General features: G+C 41.2%; 1 protein-coding gene across 1 annotated transcript; it reads left to right on the top strand.

The window, feature by feature from the left end:
- Positions 1 to 1,047: 1,047 nt before the first annotated feature.
- Positions 1,048 to 18,328, top strand: LOC114659697 (membrane-spanning 4-domains subfamily A member 6D-like). The gene is made up of 6 exons (XM_028812304.2): positions 1,048 to 1,171; positions 10,617 to 10,727; positions 11,045 to 11,101; positions 11,181 to 11,327; positions 12,882 to 12,998; positions 16,277 to 18,328. The coding sequence occupies exons 1-6, from the start codon at positions 1,052 to 1,054 to the stop codon at positions 16,328 to 16,330; spliced, it is 606 nt and encodes a 201-aa protein (XP_028668137.1). The 5' UTR covers positions 1,048 to 1,051; the 3' UTR covers positions 16,331 to 18,328.
- The last annotated feature ends 3,184 nt before the right edge of the window (positions 18,329 to 21,512 follow it).

Below are 21,512 nucleotides of genomic sequence, written 5' to 3'. Positions count from 1 at the left end.
GGTACAACTGAGTGTCACACTGAGACCACTACCGCCACCCTCCTGCTGTGATACCAAACACGCGTCAACAACAGCACATAGCAACAGACGTTTTATGTTGATTTATGTGTGAAACCATTGCTTTGTGTGCTTTACAGAAAACTTGAGTTCTTTGGAAAAATAATTCAGCCCTCAAAGAGTTAAGTTATATTAAATGTTTGCCTAAATATTAGTGCATAGTCTATGGGCGGTTCTTATAACCCTCACAAGCTGAATTGAATTGGTATTTTCTAATTACTTCTTGCCCCTCTAACTATAGAATAGTCTCAGTCAGTGACCTGTCTCACCGTGTGTAAGGCATGGTGGGCACACGGTTTTAAACTGAGGCCTTACGTGCTCAATAGTAAAACGTGCAGTGCCGTACGTTAGAGCGTACTGAAGACAAAGTAAAGCATCTTTAAGTATAGAAACAACTGAAGTTTGACTAGAAAAGCTAAGTTTATCGAAGAAACATTTTTTTCACGTTACTTTTGCCTTTTATTCTACGAGTGTAACAATCTATTTTCTTTATTCTTGTGTTGACTGTTTGCTTTGAATTTTCACTACTGTAAATCTTTTAAACCAAACGTTTGGACTGAGAGATTTCTTTTGCCACGTGTTTTACCCGTGCTTGACCCTGCCATACGCACCCACAGCTACACTTCATGTTATGCTTTTTGACTCTGTGATCAAGATCATTCAAAAGCTCATCTAAAGCACAGGCTAACTAGTTTTAATCCTTAGCTCTTGACTTTGTAACTTTGAATTTTTTGTCTCACATTTTAGGTTTAGCATGAAGACTCCTCTTGATTTTGCCTAATGAAATGTGCTCGTACATAGTCACTCAAATATTCTTTGAGCTAACTCTTAAACCTTTTAATTCATCTTTTGGCCCTTTTCTAATCCACCTTGTTGGTCATTTTTCCCATCTGGCCAAATAATAATAATAATCTGCAATGAGGTCAGATATGTTCACCTGCACACTGAGGCTCTTCTAATTTGGGTGCATTTTCTGCATTTGTCCAAGCTCAGGATGGCTTCCACTGTCTCAGACCGAAGTGTTTCTTTGAGTGACCAAGTACAGGTCAAGTTCCAGAGATTCAAGGAGGAGCAGACTGATGCGTTCAAGAGAGGAAACACCAAACATTTTGGGGTATGTATGCATGATGCCATAATTGGAGCAATGAGGAAATCGTGAAAGAGACCTTGTGTTTAAAATGAGCTTCATCTGCTTTTGGATGACAGCTTCTTATGCAGTTCCATTTATGTGGGATGAAGTTGGATGTGGTGGGATGGTGTATTCACTTTTAAATGAGTTATGTGACTTTCATGGTGAATGCAAGAACATCCACTAGCTGATGCATTCACTACTTCAGAGAGATAGATCCTAACAGGGCTGCCCTATAATACTACAGATCCCAGCATGACCTGCGGGTGTCCATGTGGTGAATCCTAACTCTGGCATCTAGTGTATCAAGGGATAAAGGAACCAAACCTTGGTATCTCCTCCAGTCCTTCTGTTATATTGTCCTACCTGGTGGCTAAGGGCTTCTGTTCCCTCCCAGCTGGAAAGCCCATCTGTCCATCTGTCTTCATTATGACATCCTCCATTCCCTTCAAGACACCTGTCCTCCCATCATAGTACTCACTCCGTGTTTGGGATAAAACTATAAGACTTAATGTGCACTTCTTGGTATTATTGTTCACAGTTGATCCAATCCCCAAGACCCAGTTCAGGACAAAACAGGTTTGAAAATGACTTCATAATTCACTTTCACATTGCTGTTCCCTGACGTTTACACAAAAGAGTGAGGTGTCAACTCCTCAGTTCAAGTGCTGTTATAATTCTTGTTTTAAATAACGTTTATGCATGATCACATTTAGTCTCTTTTCTAGTGTAATTCAAACTGCATGTGCTAAGAATGTCTTTTTAATCTTGATAATTACATTCCAGACATTCCTGTACTCAAAATGGATGCCCCAAATATTCACTGTTTTCATTCTTTTCTGTAACATGAGGGGAACAGAAGTTTTTCACAGAGTGGGGAACAAAACTGCATTCAAGGAATGATGAGACACAATATACAGCAAACATAAGGCAAAAAGCCAGAGCTCAGCCAAATAGAAGACGAGATTCATTTCAACTTGATAAGAGACAAAGAATCCATGGCTTACCTTGCATTTGATCCCACCCATAGGAAAATGTTACTACTCTAAGGCTGATCATTGATAGCTCATGAGACCTAAAAGATTTATGTTTCATCGAAGAATCAACTTTGTCACCAGATGTTGCTCCTAAAATTCCCTGCGTGAAATAGTTTTCGACAAAAAGAGAGACTTCAGATACAACTGAGGTAAAAGGAGTCAAAATTGAGAATTTGGTTCGAAAAGCATTGCATTATTCTGTGAAATCTCTTTCTGGAGACATGCCTGACTAACTCTTGAGTAGAATGAATTGCAGTGAGTCAAGTCGAGATGTTGTAAAATCATATCTTACTCTCTCAGAATTGTTAAAAGGTAATAAAGGGTTACTTTTAGATAGATAGATAGATAGATAGATAGATAGATAGATAGATAGATAGATAGATAGATAGATAGATAGATAGATAGATAGATAGATAGATAGATAGATGTGAAAGGCATTATATAATAGATAGATAGATAGATAGATAGATAGATAGATAGATAGATAGATAGATAGATAGATAGATAGATAGATAGATAGATAGATAGATAGATAGAATTCTTTATTGTCATTATGCCTACACATAACAAAATTTTTTGTTGGTAGGACTCGGCTTCAAGGCAGAATCCTTAAATACACAATACACTACGAATAATAAAATAAACATAAGGGTGGAGTGGTGGCTCTGAGGCTAAAGGAGCTGCGCTGGTATCCCGAAGGTTGCCGGTTCAAATCCTCGTCACTGCCAAAAAAGGCCACTGCTCTGCTGGGCCCTTGAGCAAGGCCCTTAACCTGTAATTCCAAACCTGCTCCAGGGGCGCTGTACAATCTCTGACCCTAAGGGATATGCGAAAACCACCAAATTCCTAATACAAGAAAGTATATAAGGTGAAATAAAGAACAAAAAAAAAAAAAAAGACAGCAGCAATAAAACATCATCAAGTCCAGACTTTTCCTGAGGTAGTACGCCTGCAGAGACCAGTGATCTGTGTGCGTGGGTCTGCAGGAGAGGAATACGAGTGTGTGTGTTTGATTACGAGGGAAAGTGCGTGTGCGTGTCTACAGGGGTGCAGGTTAGTAGTAGATGTATGTTAGGGTATCAGCAGGGCAGATGGACTTCACAGTTCTGGGGAAAAAGCTGTCTTTCAGTCTGCTGGTACGTGTTTTTATGTTTCTGTATCGCTTTCCCGAAGGCAGTGGTACAAACAGTCCATTTCCCGGATGGGTGAGATCTGCAGCTATACATTTGGACCTCTTCTGCATCTTCCAGCATATAGAGAGTCCAGTTCTAGGAGAGGACTTCCCACGATCCCCTGTGCTGTTCTCACCACCCGTGCCAAGTCCTTCCTGTCCTATGCTGTGCAGCTGCCATACCACACTGTCATACTGTGACAGAGAATGCTTTCTATAGCGGATCTGTAGAAGTTTGTGAGCAACCGAGAGGAGAATCCAGCACGTTTCATCTTCCTGAGGAAGAAGAGTCTTTGTTGGGCCTTCTTTACCAGGTGAGATGTGTTCAAAGACCAGGTCAGATCCGATGTGATGTGGAAACCCAAGAACTTGATATTGTCCACACACATTACAGCCTCCTCATGTATGAATATAGGAGCATGTTCTGTTCTTCTGGACCTCCTATAGTCCACAATGACTTCTTCGGTCTTGCTGGTGTTCAAGATGAGGTTGTTGGCTGAGCACCACAGTGCTAGGTGTTGTATCTCCTCTCTGTAGTGAGTCTCATCATTGTCTGATATGAAACCCACCACGGTCGTACTTCAGTAAAGAAGAAGGCAGTAAATTTATGCGGGCAGGATGGGGATATGAGATGGCAAACTCAAAAAGATTATAAGAAGGCAAATGTCAAATCCAGACAACCAAAAATACACGGAAGCCCAAAATGTTTAGCTTAATGAAGTCAAAAGTCTTCCCCAACAGGTCAGAAATGTTTTAAAACTCACTCTCACTGTGAAAACCGCTTCAGAAAATGTTGAGATCCCTTCACTTTTCCACATTTTGTTGTGTTATAGCCTTGTTCTAAAATCATTTAAATTCATTCAATTCAATACCACAGAATGACAAAGTGAAAACACAATTTTAGAAATGCACGAATATTATTAAAAATAAACTGAAATATCACAAAATTCCCCCTTCAGCTTGAGCAGTGCTTCCCAAACTCGGTCCTGGGGACCCCCTGTGGCTGCAGGTTTTTGTTCCTACCAACTTCTGTTTTTAATTGGACTCCTAGCCCAATTGGGTGAGCTGTTATTTCTCAGTTTCTGTGTTTTGGATTCAATGTAGAAATAACAAAGCTAATTTTGGTAAATTTTTATTAAAAGGTACTAAGCACTTATAAGGGGATAGCTTTTTTTTTTTTAACAATTTTCATTCTGCTTTTCCAGGTGTTATGATTGTTTGATTTATTATCTACTAACTAGCTGTGTAAGCCCGTGCTGTAAAAAGCCCAGGCTCCTAGAAAACTATTGAAAGCTTCAGAAAAAAAAATTGAAATGCAGAGATATCAGGAAATTGAAAGGAACTACTCTGGGCAAGGAATAAGGATCTATCTCTGATGTTGTCCCACTGGCCCAGTTAAGTAGACACTCATAATATTATTTTCATTGTCCTTGCAGGCTTTACACCTTAAAAAACTTCACTTTAAACAACATTCCGTATAAGAACCTTCTTGTAATCTTTCATCAACTTGCCCTGAATTGAGGATTCACCCACTTTTACTTCGACACTCTGCATTTATCAGTGGCGGACCGTGCATTTCACACCTAGGCCTACAGTAGTGCTCCGTCTGAATCAACCCACCCCTTTAAAAACTAATTTATGGTTATAAAAACCATCTTAATATGCAGAAATACAATATAAAGAGCCGTTGCGTCACAGATAGATAACTCCTGTAGCCACAATAAATGCCTTTATTGAACAGACAAACCAGGGGTGAACAAGTTCCTTTCTACTGCAGCTACAGCCACGACACACATAAACATCAATAATAACTCATAAACTTGCAATATTATTTAGGAAAATCGTAACATTTTACTCACCAAAAATTCGGATTATTTGTAAACAAAATCCATCCTCCTCTCTTTCCTCAAAAACAGTTCAATTACTAGCAGATTATCCGTGCGCTTCAGTTCCATCACGAAAACCCTTTCTATCGCCATCGAAGCTAATGCTGAAAGTCTAACCTGCCCTGTCGTATTTCTGGCATAAGTTTTAATTCGCTTTAGGGCTGAAAATGTCCGCTCGACAGAAGCAGTGGACACGGGAATGGTTACCACCAAACATACCAATGTGTACAGCTGCCCCATGCTCCATGCCCCATTTTTCTGATGAAGGAAGTCAAGGAGATCAGTGGGAGATTTTCCTGCAAAATCATCCATGGCATATTTACACCATCCTATCCAATCAACGGGTCTGAATACGGTAACGTTGCTGTACGCCTGCTAGAGGGCCCTAGTAACACCAACTCAAAATCTGATTGGTTGAAGCAACAGTTTAATCGACATTTATTTTGTGTTAGAGGGCCTGCAGAACGGATAGTGAAGGCCTCCGGGCCGACTTCATTGACTTTGACCCTGCCTGGCCACAAATGATGGCTGAAATGTGATTGGTTAAATGCTTTAATACGAAAATACATGTCTGGAAGCAGCACAGCCATCGGAAAAGCTATGAAAGGAAGCAAACAGACTATTTGGAATTATTTAATAAGTATTCATAGACAAAATATAATTAACATCAGTTTGTGATTCAGATATTTTTTTAGGCCAGCAGAGAAGGCCTTGCAGGCCCTGATGGTCCGCCACTGTGATTAAAGATAAATGCCATTTATCTTACTCTGGAGAACACCACATATAACTGTCCATGCCCAAAAACTGGTTCCAGCAAATAAATTCCAATGCGATCCAATGTTTGCTGCTGCGACTTATTAATAGCCATTGCAAAGGCTGGCTTTACGGGAAACTGTCGCCATTTCAGTCTGAAAGGCAATCCAGTTGGAGATGGACATCAGTCGATTCGAGGAAGAAACACTGTATCAGCTTCAGCTGATCGAGCAAGAACTTCCTCTTGAATTACATTTTCAGGCCGGACAGACAGACACACACACTTCCAAGCGTGAACGTTTATATATAAGATCAGTGAGTCTGATGCTAAAGTTATTGCAGCCTTTCATCATTCAGCGTTGTTTATCTGCCTGTCAGTTCTGTTTGTTTTAATTATCATTATGAGGATACAACGAAGGGTGCAAACAATACAAAAACAATAGGACAACAACAAAAGAGAGGTAAGCGTTTAAAGCAAAAGTAGAAATATTTCTAAATGTCTTATAAATGGAAAAATTTACTGCTATGCTTTTCTAATGGCAGAATAAGAGAAGGGAAAAAAGACTATCTAAATAAATTAAATCAATTATTATCACTAATTGTAAATTTGGCTGGAATAAAAACCTGCAGCCACAGGGGATCCTCAGGACCGAGTTTGGGAACCACTGAGCTAGAGCAGCGGTGTCGAACTCCAGGCCTGGAGGGTTTCATTCTAACACTTTTCTTAATCAGTGACGAGTTTTCGCTGCTAATTAAATTCTTTGTCCCTTCATTTTACTAGCCCTGTTTTTAAGGATTCAGTCCTCTGACTTGATTCTTTTCTTCATTAAATGACAGCCAAAAAGAAATGAGATGTGTAACGAGCCAAAAGATAACGTCAAAATGTTTTGGTGACCTAAGAGATCAACCTTACTGAGATCTTCACCTTTTTTTGTGGTAAAAAATATCATAACAAGACAAATTAATAATAGTTGTGAGGTTTAGATTTTACAGTATATCTTAAAGTAATTAAGTACATTTAGCAAAGTGCACAATATCATGTAAAAGCATTTCCAGGTAACTGAGTGCAGCTGAGACGGGATGTAAGCAGACTACATTAGGCTGTCAGCAGGAAACTATCAGATTATTTACTGTATGAGAAAGGCTTCTGCCTTCAGCTTCTGTGCTAATAAAGAAAGGAGCTGAAAAGGGCAAGGCAAACACACGATGCTTAACATTAATGATCTATGTGTTTTTGCTGACCGTGTTTACTTATCATTTAGTATGGTCCCATGCTCCCTTCTTGCTTTTGAGACGCTTGAACCCGACACCGTTGGTAATATCACCTATGAGCTTGGCAGGGTGGCGCAGTGGTAGTACTGCTGCTTTGCAGTAAGGAGACTGTGGAAGATTGTGGGTTCACTTCCCGGTTCCTCCCTGTGTGGATAGCGCTTTGAGTACTGAGAAAAGCGCTATATAAATGTAATGAATTATTATTATTAACAAGGAAACAAGGGGATGGTGTAAAAGTGCCAAGTGCTTTTATTAAAACCAACAAAACAAAACAGTGAAAAAAATAAATAGTGCAATGCATCATTAAATAAATAATCCAGAAAAAGGAGTGATGACTGGAGGTTAAAAAAACACAATACAGTGGAACCTCGGTTCACGACCATAATTCGTTCCAAAACTCTGGTCGTAAACCGATTTGGTTGTGAACCGAAGTAATTCCCCCCATAGGATTGTATGTAAATACAATTAATCTGTTCCAAACCATACGAACTGTATGTAAATATATATATATTTTTAAAATTTTTAAGCACAAAGGTAGTTAATTAAACCATAGAATGCACAGCGTAATAGTAAACTAAATGTAAAAACATTGAATAACACTGAGAAAACTTTGAACAACAGAGAAAACTAACACTGCAATAGTTCACGGTATAGCGCTACCAACTGCTGGCTAAAAATACTTTTTTTTTTAATGAGTTTTAAGCACAGGGAAAAAAATGAACATTTGAAAAAATCCGTAATTTAATAAACCACCAAGAAAAGTAACATTGCAACAATGCACGCTACGAACTGATCGCTGTAAACAGAAGTGAAAACAAAGTCAAGCCCAGTGCATTCTTTAACTGCCTTCCTACCTTAAGCGTCCAGCTCTCTCTCTCTCGCACTGCCCGTGTGTGTGTGCGTGTGTGTGTGTGTGTGTGTGCGTGTGTGTGTGTGTGTGGTCTGTCTCTCTCTCTCGCTCGCTCTCTTGCTCGCTGCACAGGAAATGCACAGGAAGAGACTGAACATGTACAAACCGAAAGGGAAGCTAGCTTGTTCGTATACCGAGTGTGTGGTCGTGAACCGAGGCAAACGTGTGGTGAACTTTTTGGTCGTAAACCGATTTGTACGTGTAGAAAGAATCTTTAAAAAACAACGAGGTTAAAACCACGGCTGGAAGCTGTCCTTTTTTAAAAAGCCCGATGCCTTCTCCGTTCAACTGGCAGCTCCCCAGCTTCTCCTATAAGGGCCCTACAACAGGGGAGTCACCCTATCAGCAGGTGCAGCTGACCTTACTTCTGTCCAGTTGCCTTCCGTCCCCTGGCTCCGTACAGCTATCTTACCGGACCGAGACTTGGGTTACCCAACGGCCAGGGCGCTCACGCTGAGACTCACCCTCCTAAGTCTCCTCGACTCCCGTTGCCATCCATACTGCCGGTCACTCCGGCTCCTTGAAACCATTCAGCTGGAGCGACCACTTCCAACTGTCCATCCTCTGGTGTCAGCCACACACTGCTCATGAGGGGCTCTCCATTCCAGCTGCCTGCATTTACCAGCAAGCTCGCTCGCTCACCGGCTATCCTCTCCATGCTTCTGCCGCCTTCTTTCCTGCAACCTCCGTCTCTCTTTCCGAGCTCCTTTTATTTTCTCTCCCCTTGCTAGCTGCCTCACGCTTCTATATATTACGAGGACGTGGATCAGCTGTGGCAATCAGTAGCTCCTGGGAACAATAACAGATGCGGACGACTCCTCACCTGTGAGAATCGCCTGCATCACGAATTCCCCAAGAACCGCTCGGCCACACACCACCACGCCCCCTCGCTAAGCCGCGAGTGTGGCGATTATTTATTTTAAAAACTGACCCTTTTGACATGAGCTGTGGACCCGCTATACCACAGATTCTTTTTGCCCTATGTCCAGTTAGCAACTGGAAGCAACCAATGATGACAAGAAATTTTCTACGATGTAAATAATCTAATTCTGTACCCTTTACTTGTGTATAAAATAGGCCCCATCTAGCAGAAAAGGTGTGCATCTTGTTACAGAATGTTATGTGCGTCTAGTAATAGGAGTGCTCCCTCTTTGAAGAGAATAAATGGTTATGACTTAAACTTCCTCCCGCCTGTTTTCTCTTAGAGGTTTTAGGTCACCCAGGGTGTGACGGTCATTTCTTCCACACTTTATTATCAGGTATTATGTGATAGGCACAGGTGAGCTGGTCATGTGGCGGCTTATGTTGTGTCTTGCTATTATTTGGCTGGTAATTAAGGAAAAAGAAACAACAAAGGGGCCTGAGTTGAGTTAATTAAAATGAAGGTAAAAGAAGTTAATTAGCAGCAAAAACTGTTCACTAATGAAGAAGATGGTTAGAATGAAAACCTGCAGCCACTGCAGCCCTCCAGGCCTGGAGTTCAACACCCGCGAGCTAGAGTAACCGTCAGGTTCTTGATCATCTGCCTTACTAAAGCCCTTCTCCCCTGATTTGCTTAGTTTGGCCAGGTGACCAGCTGTAGTCATGGTTGTTCAAAACTTCTCCCATTTAGGAATTATAGAGGCCACTGTGCTCTTGAGACCATTCACTGCTGCAGGAACACAGCAGGCTCTTCTTTTGACCTCATGGCTTGGTTTTTGCTCAGCTGTGGACCCTCTCTAGACAGACATGTGCCTTTCCTAATCTGTCCAATCAATGAAATTGACGACAATTGTAGAAACATCTCAACGGTGATCAACAGAATAGGATGCATCTGAGCCAAATGTCAAGTGTCATACCGAAGGGTCTGAATATTGGTGTTAATGTGATATTTTGATTTTTCTCTTAATAATTTGCCAACATTTCTACAATCTTGTGTTCACTTTATCATTCTGGAGTATTGTGTGTTGCTTGATGTGGTAAAAAAAAAAAAATGATTTCATCACAAGGCTGCCACATGATAAAATATGATAAAAGTGGAGGGGTCTGAAGATTTCTGAATCCGCCGTAAATACACAAGTCTAGAAAGTGGAAAGAAACCCAAATCATTAGAAATGTCGTGAATTACTGGTGTTACTTTTGGTTTTGTGACTTTCTTTAATAATTTAATGCCATATCATTTTGGTAGTCACCTCCATTTTTGTTGATTTTTCCATTTGTGAGGCCTTCATGTTTACTGTTGCCATCACATGATTTGTGTCACTTTGTACCTGACATCTTGACTCTGACTCTATTTAAGATGGAGGCGTGCCACCTTCTCTATCCTAGCTTTGGGATATAATGCATTAAACTAATTCAAGTCACACTTCTTTTCTTTATTAGGGTTTTGAATAATACCGAGTTTTCTTTTACTCCTCTTTAGGTGTCAGTAATAATGTTGGGGGTGATGGTAGCTTGCTTCGGGGTCCCCATGTACTTTATCCCGGGGAGCTACATTGTCCAATCTGGGATGCCTTGGTGGACTTCAGCTTCTGTAAGTAAAAGACACGTGATGCTTGAGAATTTCCTCCAAGAACAGTTACTAGACGTTTGTTTTGGGGTGACTAGATTGTAAAGACCAGAATGTCAAGTTTCTAGCTGTACCTTCAGACTTCTTGTTCACTTGTCTTAAAAAAAAAGATGGTGGGTTTTAGGTCTGTAGGAAGATGGAGAGACATGATATCTGGTTAAAACTTTCTTCTCTGTGGTGCACCACACCGCTTGGGCTGTCTAAGATGTTCCTAGTGTGCCTGCACTTTTATTTGATTGAGAGGCTCCATCTACTTGTTATGTTTTCATTTCTCTCTGCAGTTTATTGTGACTGGAGTTCTTTTCATTATCATGGAGAAAAAGGCCAACAAAATTAGTGTGAGTGGCATCTCATTTTCACCATTTCCATTTTCCCGTCCACTCTGCCTTATGCGATGTTTCTCTCTCTCAACTATAGTTCTGGTCCAATGTGATCTCCAGCGTGCTCATCATTCTGGTCGCCCTGACTGCTGCTGCCTTTGTGTTCAAGGAAACATTAGACAACAAAGTATTAATGATGTGCCTGGAAATCAGTGACAACTGCACCCACTTCAACATCCCCTTGGTAAGTTTCTACCTGTCCCTTCAGATTGTGTGTACACAGTGCCCTCCCTAATGTTTGAGACAAAGACACATTTTACTTTGATTGGCCCTTCTGCTCCACAGTTTAAAATTATAAATCAAACAATTCAGACATTGTGATTAAAGTACACATTGCAGACTTTCATTTAAGGGGATTTGCAGACATTTTAGTCACATAATACTTTTTCTACATGGTCACCCCCAATTTCAGGGCACCATAATGTTTGGGACAATTGGCATCCCAGGTGTTTGTGATTCCTCAGATGGGTTTCATGGCTTCATAAGACACATCTGCTTGTTTGTACCCTTTGGAGTCTGGAGTTGCCATTGTTCAAAATAAGGACAAACTCCGGTAAAACCTTAGGATGACCAAAATCAACAGTCTGGAATATCATGAAGAAAAAAGAACACACTGGTGGGCTCAGTAATCACAAAGGGACTGGTAGGCCAAGGAAGATCTCCACTGCTGATGACAGAGCAATCCTCACTATGACAAAGAAAAAGCCCCAAATGCCTGTCCGACAGACCAGAAACAGGAGGCAGATGTGGATGTGTCAGAGAAGACTATCAGCACAACAGAACAGAAACACCAAGGACACACTGCAAGGTGAAAACCATAAACATAGGATGGCCAGATTACAGTTTGTGAAAATGGACTTAAAAGAGCCTGCAGAATTCTGGGCAAAGGTCTTGTGGACAGACAAGACAAAGATGAACCTCATCAGAGTGATGGTGCGAGCAAAGTGTGTAGATGAAAAGGAACTGCCTGAGAATCAAAGCAGAACACCTCATCTGTTAAACATGTTACTGGGGGTATTATGGCTTGGACATGTATGGCTGCCACAGGTCCTGGCACACTTCCCTGATGATGGAATTGCTGATGGCAATGGCACAAGGAATTCTGAGGTGTGTAGAAACATCTGATCTGCTCAAGTTCCAGTAAAGGCCTCCAAATTCACTGGACTGAACTTCATCCACCAACAAGATAATGACCCAAACATACTGCAGAGGCCACACAGGAGTTTATGGAAAATTCTGGAATGGCCTAGCCAGTCCTCCAATTTAAATCCAACTGAGCAGGCCTTCCATATGTTGAAGAGAAAACTTAAGGGGACAAGATCTCAGAATAAGCAGGAGCTGAAGGAGGCGGCATTAGAGGCTTGGCAGAGCAGACCCTCAGCACCTGGTGATGTCTAAGAATGGCAGACTTCAAGTAGTCATTGCATGCAAGGGATATGCAACAAAGTCCTAAATATGACAACGGCTTTAATAGACCTGCCATTGCTGTGTCCCAAACATTATCGTGCCCTGCAATGGGGGGATCACATAGAAAAAGTGTAGTGTAACCAAAATGTATGCAAACCCCCCTTAAATGAGAGTCTGCAATGTGCACTTTAATCAGGTCTGTATTGTTTGATGTGTAATTTTAAACTGTGGAGGAGAGGGGGAAGTCAAGGGCAAACGTGTCTTTATCCTAAATATTATGGAGGGCACTGCATGAGCACCAGGATTCTCTCAACATCTCGTCCCTTTACAGGAAATGAATTTGCATATGAAGAGTGTGGTGTTATTGATACTCTTCACCGCTGTCAGTGTGTCCGCTGTGCTGCTCTATATAGTCATCAGAGAGAGAGACGAGTACGGCTTGTACAGGGTAAGTGCTGGATGGAGGGAGCCCAACAGCAACGGCAATAGGCAGACATGTCTGTGTGGACAGCTGGGTAGACAGAAGGTAGAAATCAAGACACAGTAAGCCAGACTGAAAGATCTATAGAAATTTGCTCACACGGCTGTGCTCCTCAGCAGCTGACAGAGTCTAAAGGAGGAAAAAATGTACTCATGAGAGTCAGCTGGAAAGGAAAATGAGTGTAGACACCAATTAAGCAATGGGCAGCCATAGAAATCAAATTCATTAACAAATAACCATGACTGCTAGCAGACAGATGGCTAAAAGCTAAACACAAACAGACAGACAGACAGAGAGGAAGTTGGATGGATTGATTGATTGATTGATTGATTGATTGATTGATTGATTGATTGATTGATCTGCAAATGTTTTCATACATGGCTATGCGGGTCCACAGCTCATGTCAAAAGGGCCAGTTTAAAATAAATAATCGCCGTACTCGCGGCTTAGAGAGGGGTGTGGTAAGTGTGGCGGGTCGGTTCCCAGGGTAATTCGTGATGCAGGCGATTCTCGCTTAAGTGCACAGGTGAGGAGTCGTCCGCATCCGTAATTGTTCCCGGGAGCTGCTGATTGCCACAGATGATCCACGTCCCTGTAATATATAGAAGCACGAGGCGGCTAGCAGGGGAGAAATGAAAAAAAAAAGAGAAAGAAACAGAGGTTGCAGGAGTGAGGAAGAAAGCTGGAAGTAGCGAGGACAAAGCTGGTGCGTGAGTGAGAGGGAGAAAGAAAGAGAGCGAGCGAGTGAGCGCTCATAGGCAGCTGGACAGTGAGCCCTAGCGGGGTGTTTGGCCGACACCGAGGGCAGTTGGTAGTGGTCGCTCCCGCTGAGCATTGTGAGGAGCGGGAGTGACCTGCAGAAGGATGGCTCGCGGGAGTCGGGAGGCTTGGGTGATGGATTCCCCAACGTGAGCATCCTGGCCGTTGTGGGAAGCTAAGTCTCGGTCTGGAAAGAGCAGAACCAAAGCCAGGGACCGGGAAGCGTCCAAACCAGTTGAGTGGAGAGAAGGTCAACTGCAGGAATGGCGACTCCCCTGTTGAGAAGCCTGATGGGAGAAGCAGGGGAGCCTCCAGATAAAAAGAAGGCACCGTGCTTTGGATTTTAAAGAGACTGCTTCCAGCCGTTGTTTTAACCTCGTTGTTTTTAAAGAGTTTTTCTAATGGATTTTAACCTCCACTATTTCACTTCTATTTTTTGTGAAGCACTGCACTAATTTGGACACTTTGTTTTAATAAAAGCACTTGGCACCTTTTTACACCATCCCCTTGTTCCATTTGTTGTGCCTCACTGCCAAGCTCATCGGTGACATTACTGACGGTGATGGGTTCAGGGCTCCCAAAAGCAAGAAGGGAGCATGGAGCGAACCTGCATCATCACAGCCCCCCAGCAGCAGACAGAGTCTAAAGGAGTGAAAAATGGGCTCATGGCATCAGATGAAAAGAAACAGAGGTCTGAGATCCCAGTTAATAGATGGACAGTTGTGCACCTCACTTAGATTAACATGAAAAGAAAATCTAAAATCACAAAGAAAAGACCAATAGACAAACAGACAGACAGAGCACCTTGTATGGGTGATTATTTGTGCCAAAATTTAAATGCAATCCAGTGTGTTATCTACATTGCAATGCACAGGCACGTGGTGCCTTTCATTCTGGCTTTTATTGCATCATAATTAAATAACATTACAACCAAATAATTGATTGCTTAGAGATCACATGTCATAACTAAAAGCAAAGCAAGCATATTGAATTTAGCTTAGCGGCTGCACCATGTGTATTGAATTTCGATTCAAGAGCATGCATTAATCATACTAAAGTGGAGCATAATCAAATGACCACTTAGTGTCAAAAGGTGAGGCAAGGGGCATCAACATTTGGGGTAAGAGGTGTTCCACCTCTACACATTTCTGTGTTCCAGTGACGGACATACATTTTGTCACTGTGGACTAAGGGGTGATTTTAACCAAAATGGCAAAAAGTACAGTATGTTTTAGGCCTCGCTGAAAGAGTTTACTCTTACGTTAAATTTTCTAAAGTTATTTTCTTTTGATACTGCTGTGTGGCAAAATTTTTTAATAAAATCTGAATATCGTGAAACATTTATTAGCATCAATGAACTTGATTACTTTGTAGCTTGTTATTCATTCATTGTGATAACCAGACATCATATTCTAGCTCCGCTACTGAAATCTAAATAATCAGTGTAGACCTAACCATTAGCGTTTGCAGTGCACCATCTATTGGAATGTATTTTGTAATGCATGAAGTAATAAAATGCATTGCAAGTGCCATTCCAACAGATGACGCATCACAAACATTTCTCAGAATTGTTAGATCAGTAATTTGTTTGTGAAATAAATGAACGAGAATCATTAAACTGGTTCTCATGTAGTAATTCAGTTCATGAATCAAATGAATGAGATTCATTAGACTTGTTAGAACATTAGAACTTTAGAACAATCGAGATGAGAACAGGCCCTTCAGCCAAACAAACCTCGCCAGTCCTATCCACTTATTTCTTCCAAAAAAACATCAAAAAAGTCGAGTTTTGAAAGTCAGTAAAGTCTTACTGTCTACCACACTACTTGGTACCTTGTTCTCAGGTAGTGAGTCATTTGTGAATTAAATGAACCAGAATCGTTAGACTAGCTTGCGGGTAGTGATTTGTTTGTAAATGGTGCTTCCTGTCTTGCTATATGGTTGCGAGACATGGATGCTATCCAGTGACCTGAGACGAAGACTGGACTCCTTTGGTACTGTGTCTCTCCGGATAATTCTTGGGTACCGTTGGTTTGACTTTGTGTCAAATGAGTGGATGCTCATGGAGTCCCGAATGAGGCACATTACCTGCATCGTGAGGGAGCGTCAGTTACAGCACTATGGCCATGTGGCGTGTTTCCCTGAGGGTGATCCAGCTAGACAAAGCCAAGGGGTTGCCCACGTAACACCTGGCTGCGACAAATATAGAGGGTCATTTCCGGAGGGTGGGACTGGACCGCATGTCTGCCTGGTGGGGTTGCCAACTGGGATCCCGAGCTGTTTCGTCATGTGGTGGGTGTGGCTAAGCACTGTACCAGTCATACTCCCCAACTTGACTTGACTTGACTTGAAACTAAAGACTAGACATCAGAATGAAATAAGGCAGGTAAGTCTTTAGAACTCTGAATTAAGTATGTGAAAATGAAAGTCTGACAGGTTGAGGCTGAGGTTGATGCATTACATATCTTCCTTTTTCTTTTTTGCAGAATCTAGAAATGAATGATTTAGTCACTGCACCACCTGTCACAGAACATGAGTGACATAACAATCCAGGCTTTATCCTGTGAGACTCTTTCAAGCATTTTTGGGTTACTACATCATAACTTTCAGCCCAGTTGTATTTTGGGCGCTGGACTCTTTGACCTCTTGCACTTTAGCGACCAGTTGACCAGATGCTTTTGATGGCCTGACATCATCATGCTAACAGGAAGTGGTCACTGTCATCTGGATTTGTTGGCTGAAGAAACCTTCTGTGCTTATTTGCATTTACACATTTTATTATCTAGATACTTTGCAGTATTACTATGCCCATGATACTTTTCCTCTGTTATTAACTTTACTTAGTTTTGTATTCATCAATGAATATCATATATGCAGATCCCTATGAGAAAACAAAACAGCAGGAAAAATGCAAGACAACCCCAAAGCCAAAGAAACTTCAAAAATCACTGAGCATTTTTTATTGGTCACTCACACTGACAACTGCATGAGTGTTTTTTTTTAATATATTCACTGACGTTTGTTGCATGCCTTTAATTTATTCACTTTTTGTCTGTTTTTATGTGCATGAAGCACCATTGCCTGTCTGTCTGTTTCTCCGCCCGCCCATCTGTCTGTCCGAGTGTATCAACTCCGCACCACATGGACCAGTTTTGAGGAGATGTGACAAACTTGTTCTTTCAAAGAAAGTTGTTCAATTTTCCTTGGGATATCTTGAACGCATCACGTTGCACAAAGTTTTAAAATTTTAAAATTTCCCTTTGAAAAGCATTGGTGAGTTGGCAAAACTCACGGAAAAGCGTTCTGTTCGACTTCAGAATGAGTCCCGTGTGTTAATTTGACTTTCAGAGCGGTGACTTGAACTTTTATATTGTGTTGATTTTCCTGCTCATGTGCTCAATACACATTGAGTCAAACACCAGGTAGAGCGGGCACACACAAATAGCACACAGAGTCTGCGCCGTTTCCAGGTGCTTTAAATAAGTTAAATAATAGAACAGAAAAGAACAGTCAGTTGCAGACCTCCAGAGCTCCACTCCATTGAGGAGGTTTTCACTTTATGTTTTACGTGTCATTGATAACACTGGGTTACACTGTGGTTAAGATTAGGGATTAGGGGTTGTCTGACTCAAATCAAGTAAACCATATGGCAAAAACCTGCAATCCAATTGGCTGTGCAGCAGAGCTACTGAATCATGGAGCTGTCTGTCTCCAACAGAAGACTATATAAAAGACTGAATTGATGAAAAAATATTATCTGCCGTTTACTATTGTAGAGAGCTGATGTGATCAACCTGCAGCTAAATGGTGTTGGAACAAATTAATAATACGGCAATGCTTCTGCTGCCCTAAGCGATTTAAATAGAGGAGGAGTTTAAAAATGGACAGTGGCATCAGGAAGTGGTTTGGGGTGGGGGGATTGTGGGCTTCAGTAGCTGAATCCCCTGGTCTATGTCTCCCAGGCCCCCACACTATGATATACACAAACAATTGTGGCATGCCTTTCATCTTCTTGCCCATCGTGTACCGTTCATATTCCCATTATACAATAAGTCGGTTCCTTTCCAAGTCCTAACTTACATTAATTTAACGGATTACTTAATTTTAACTAATATTAATAGTTAGAGGGGGAACTTATGTCCGTCCATTTTCTCCTTTCATGGATTAATATTAACACAGATTGTATGCTAGTATTGGTCATTTTGTATTAGATATTTTAGTAGCCCGCATTGTCACCCTAGAGATGGGCGGGGTCTGGACAGATGATTGACAGCAGGATATTCACAGGAGAGCTGAGCTCTGTGGAGCTTTCCGTTACACTTTACAAGGCCGGGAAGGCTGGAGAAGGTGGGTCGTGGTTCCCAGGTCATTATAAAGAACGGAAAGGGACACCACTGACGACGGTCAAGAACACTGTAGTTAAGTGACTTGTCATTTTTTGATAGGTTGTTTCTCACGGCCTTAATAGTTAAGGGTGATTCTGCTAGAAGACTACTGTGAATCATCTGTTGTAAAATAAATGCAAACTCTATAACACATATACTCGTCATGTGTTGTTTTTTTTTTATCTCGGTGCTCATTACAATATTTTACAATTTGTAATTATTGCACGCTACTCTATTGGGTACACTTTCTAAAATGTTATCTCTCTTTTATAAAAGAAAATCTTGAGATGAGACTATTGCAAAGAGATTTTTTCAAGTCCCGCCCTCCACTCAACCATTTTTAACGCCCAAGTGCTCTCACCTCTCATTCACGTGAATGCTTGTCTCAGACGCAATTCCTGTGCTCTCAGCTCTTATAAATTTTAACGTTTTCCTCACTTTAAGTTCCCAAAAAAAGAAGACTTATTATGTCCAAATCATATTGAAGAATTTCATCCCGAAGGGTTATCAACAGAAGAAATGAGAACACGGGCAATCCCAGCACCGAGAAACGATGAAGTCAAATGAATTAATGTGAAAATTGTCGATCAGTTACACGGCAAATTGGTTAAATGCATATCAATAGACTATGTAGAAACAGTTGGTATTGATGTTGCGGAAGATGAAAACATCAACTTACAATATCCCGTAGAATATATACAACCATTAACACTGTCCGGCCTTCCACCAGCCGAATTACTATTGAAAGAAGGATGTATCGTGATGTTATTGCGTAATTTATGTCTGAGCGATGGGCTATGCAATAGGACAAGATTAGTTGTATTCCAAATTGGTCGAACAATTCTGACATGTAAAATTTTAAAAGGCATCAAGAAAGGTAATGTAGTACATCTTCCTTGGATAAAATCAGACACAAAAGGAGATCTTGATATGCCATTCGTATTAAAATGTTTACAGTTTCCCATTAGAATATCTTTTGCTATGACAATTAACAAATCACAAGGACAAACATTCGAAAAAGTCGGTTTATTTATTAGAGAGAAAGAAACGATATTCACTCATGGGCAGTTTTATGTGTTCTCACGATGTAAGTCCAAACACGGAATCAAATTAATTAATTATTAAGTTCAAAGCCAAACAGAACGAAAATGTATAACGCAACGAATACCTCTTAACGCAACATGAAACATAATTTTCTTTCAATTTATTATGTTTTACTATTTTTTACTATGGTTAATTACTCACTGTAATGTAAAATAGTTAGTTCTATTATGCATATGTAACAATTCCCATGAAAACAACAATCTGTTTAAATTGTACATCCACTTCCCCATATGTGAGTGGCACATCCATGATGTGGCTAGCGCATGGCGCCAGCATGGGGGTTGGCAAGCAAAGCAAGCTAGTGTTTAAGAAAATTGAACAATAGTTAGTCAGAGACCCTCCACCACTAACACACATCAGTCAATGCCATTGTCATGTCACTTGAATTGCAGTCTGCTGTGTATGAAAGCCACTGAACCACCGCTCCATTTTTAACTCCATTGTAGAGTGCTGTTAAAAAGTTTGCATTTAATGTCGTCTACTAGCACATGGAATTGCATTCTGTTATCATTATTACTTTTAAATATGACTGATTATTGCAAAGCTATTTAAAAAAACAAAAATGTGATAACTGACTCTTCCATCCATCCATCCATTATCCAACATGCTATATCCTAACTACAGGGTCACGGGGGTCTGCTGGAGCCAATCCCAGCCAACACAGGGTGCAATGCAGGAAATAAACCCCGGGCAGGGCGCCAGCCCACCGCAGTAACTGATTCTTGGATGAAGTAAACAAAAAATGTGAAATGCCCCAACTTTTATATCAGTTAACTTAGTCGCTGAATGCACCTGAATGTCACACCACACTGATATTGTGTCACTTGTTGGCATTGTGTTACTGTAACTGTTCAGTGCATATTCATACTTCCTCATTTTCTGCACAGTTTATTGTGTTGTTGATTTCATTGTAAATGGATACATGAGTAATTTATACCCATCAACCTACACTCAATAACCCATAATGACAAAGTGAAAAAATGTTTACAGAAAGGTTTGCAAGCTTAATAAACATTAAAAATGTCTCATTCTAAGTATTCAGATCATTCCTTCCAAATTGTTGTCAGGTGCATCCTGTTTGCTTTAGTTCTCATGCTGATGCGCCTACAACCTGATTGGAGTCCACCTGTGGATTGATTGAGGCACATCAGAGGGTCAGCCTCCAAGTTCCTCCCAATCCAAGCCAAGAGGGTGTGATGTCGCGAACTGTTTTGTCTTGTCCCTTCCTTCATGCCCAGTGAGGGCAAATGACTCCGCCTCCCTTAGGGTCCCTGGGCCATAAAAGTGTGACCACCCAGAAGGAGCTGTCACTTCTTCTCCAAGCGCCCTGAGCAAATAATAAAAATAAATAATAATAACTGAAGTAGCAATTGAGACCGACTTAGTCAGAGTGTTATGGTGGCAGCTATTTTGTTTATTTTGAATGCCATCGCGCAATGCTTTTGTTTAAATGTTTATGTAAATGGGGTCGGCCAGGTTGGCACTGTCGTGGAATAAACCTTCCTAGCAGTTACAGAGTCCAGATAAGAATGCAGAACATTTCTTTATTTGCACAGAGTTATGCGCAAATGTCTCTGTCCATGGAGTGAGCCATCAATTAAACAATTCATCTGCTTTTATACTTTTTCTAATTACCATTACTTCATCTAATACATCACATTATCTGACTCTTAATATGCTGAACTTTGTTATCTCCTCCAATCAATTAACTAACGCCACCAGTAATTTCTTACTCCTGTCGAATCTCCCATTATTCTGAACACCGCTTCATTAAAATTGGTATCTTGTAGATTGTCCTATTGATCATAGAGCCGCTTCATAAAAGGGGGTTATGGGCTTTTCCCATCAGTTTATTCTCCACTTTCTGGAGGATTGTTCACTACTCATTTACCTCATTCACACCTTGGACAATTATATTGGTAGTTTTCTTCTGCCAGGAAGTACTTCTGTATTTCCGTCCCCATGACTCACTAGTACTTCCGAGCTATGCGGAAAGTATGATGCCCCAGGTCCCCCTGTAGCGTTTCCTGGTGGCTCCCACAGTACCCAGCAGGGCTGAGAAACCGAACTCCAAGCCCCAGGATGCCCTGCACTTCTACACTCCAGGGAAGTTTCAATCTAATGTTTTGGGGGCGGTAGTTTCCACAAGTAGCTGCCTTCCCCCATCCTTCCATCTCAGCCATCTGTTACAGTTTATATACAGTAATCCCTCCTCCATCGCGGGGGTTGCGTT

The sequence above is a fragment of the Erpetoichthys calabaricus genome, chromosome 10, assembly GCF_900747795.2.
Source record: "Erpetoichthys calabaricus chromosome 10, fErpCal1.3, whole genome shotgun sequence".
Classification (NCBI taxonomy): Eukaryota; Metazoa; Chordata; class Cladistia; order Polypteriformes; family Polypteridae; genus Erpetoichthys; species Erpetoichthys calabaricus.
Note: the sequence above shows the minus strand (reverse complement) of the source record. Positions and strands in the feature narration are given on the sequence as shown.

Excerpts from the sequence above, each read along its gene's own strand:
- LOC114659697 (XM_028812304.2), top strand. The coding sequence starts at position 1,052 with ATGGCTTCCACTGTCTCAGACCGAAGTGTTTCTTTGAGTGACCAAGTA. Across the intron at positions 11,102-11,180 it reads AAAAGGCCAACAAAATTAGT|TTCTGGTCCAATGTGATCTC; the intron begins GTGAGTGGCATC and ends TCTCAACTATAG. Across the intron at positions 12,999-16,276 it reads ACGAGTACGGCTTGTACAGG|AATCTAGAAATGAATGATTT; the intron begins GTAAGTGCTGGA and ends TCTTTTTTGCAG.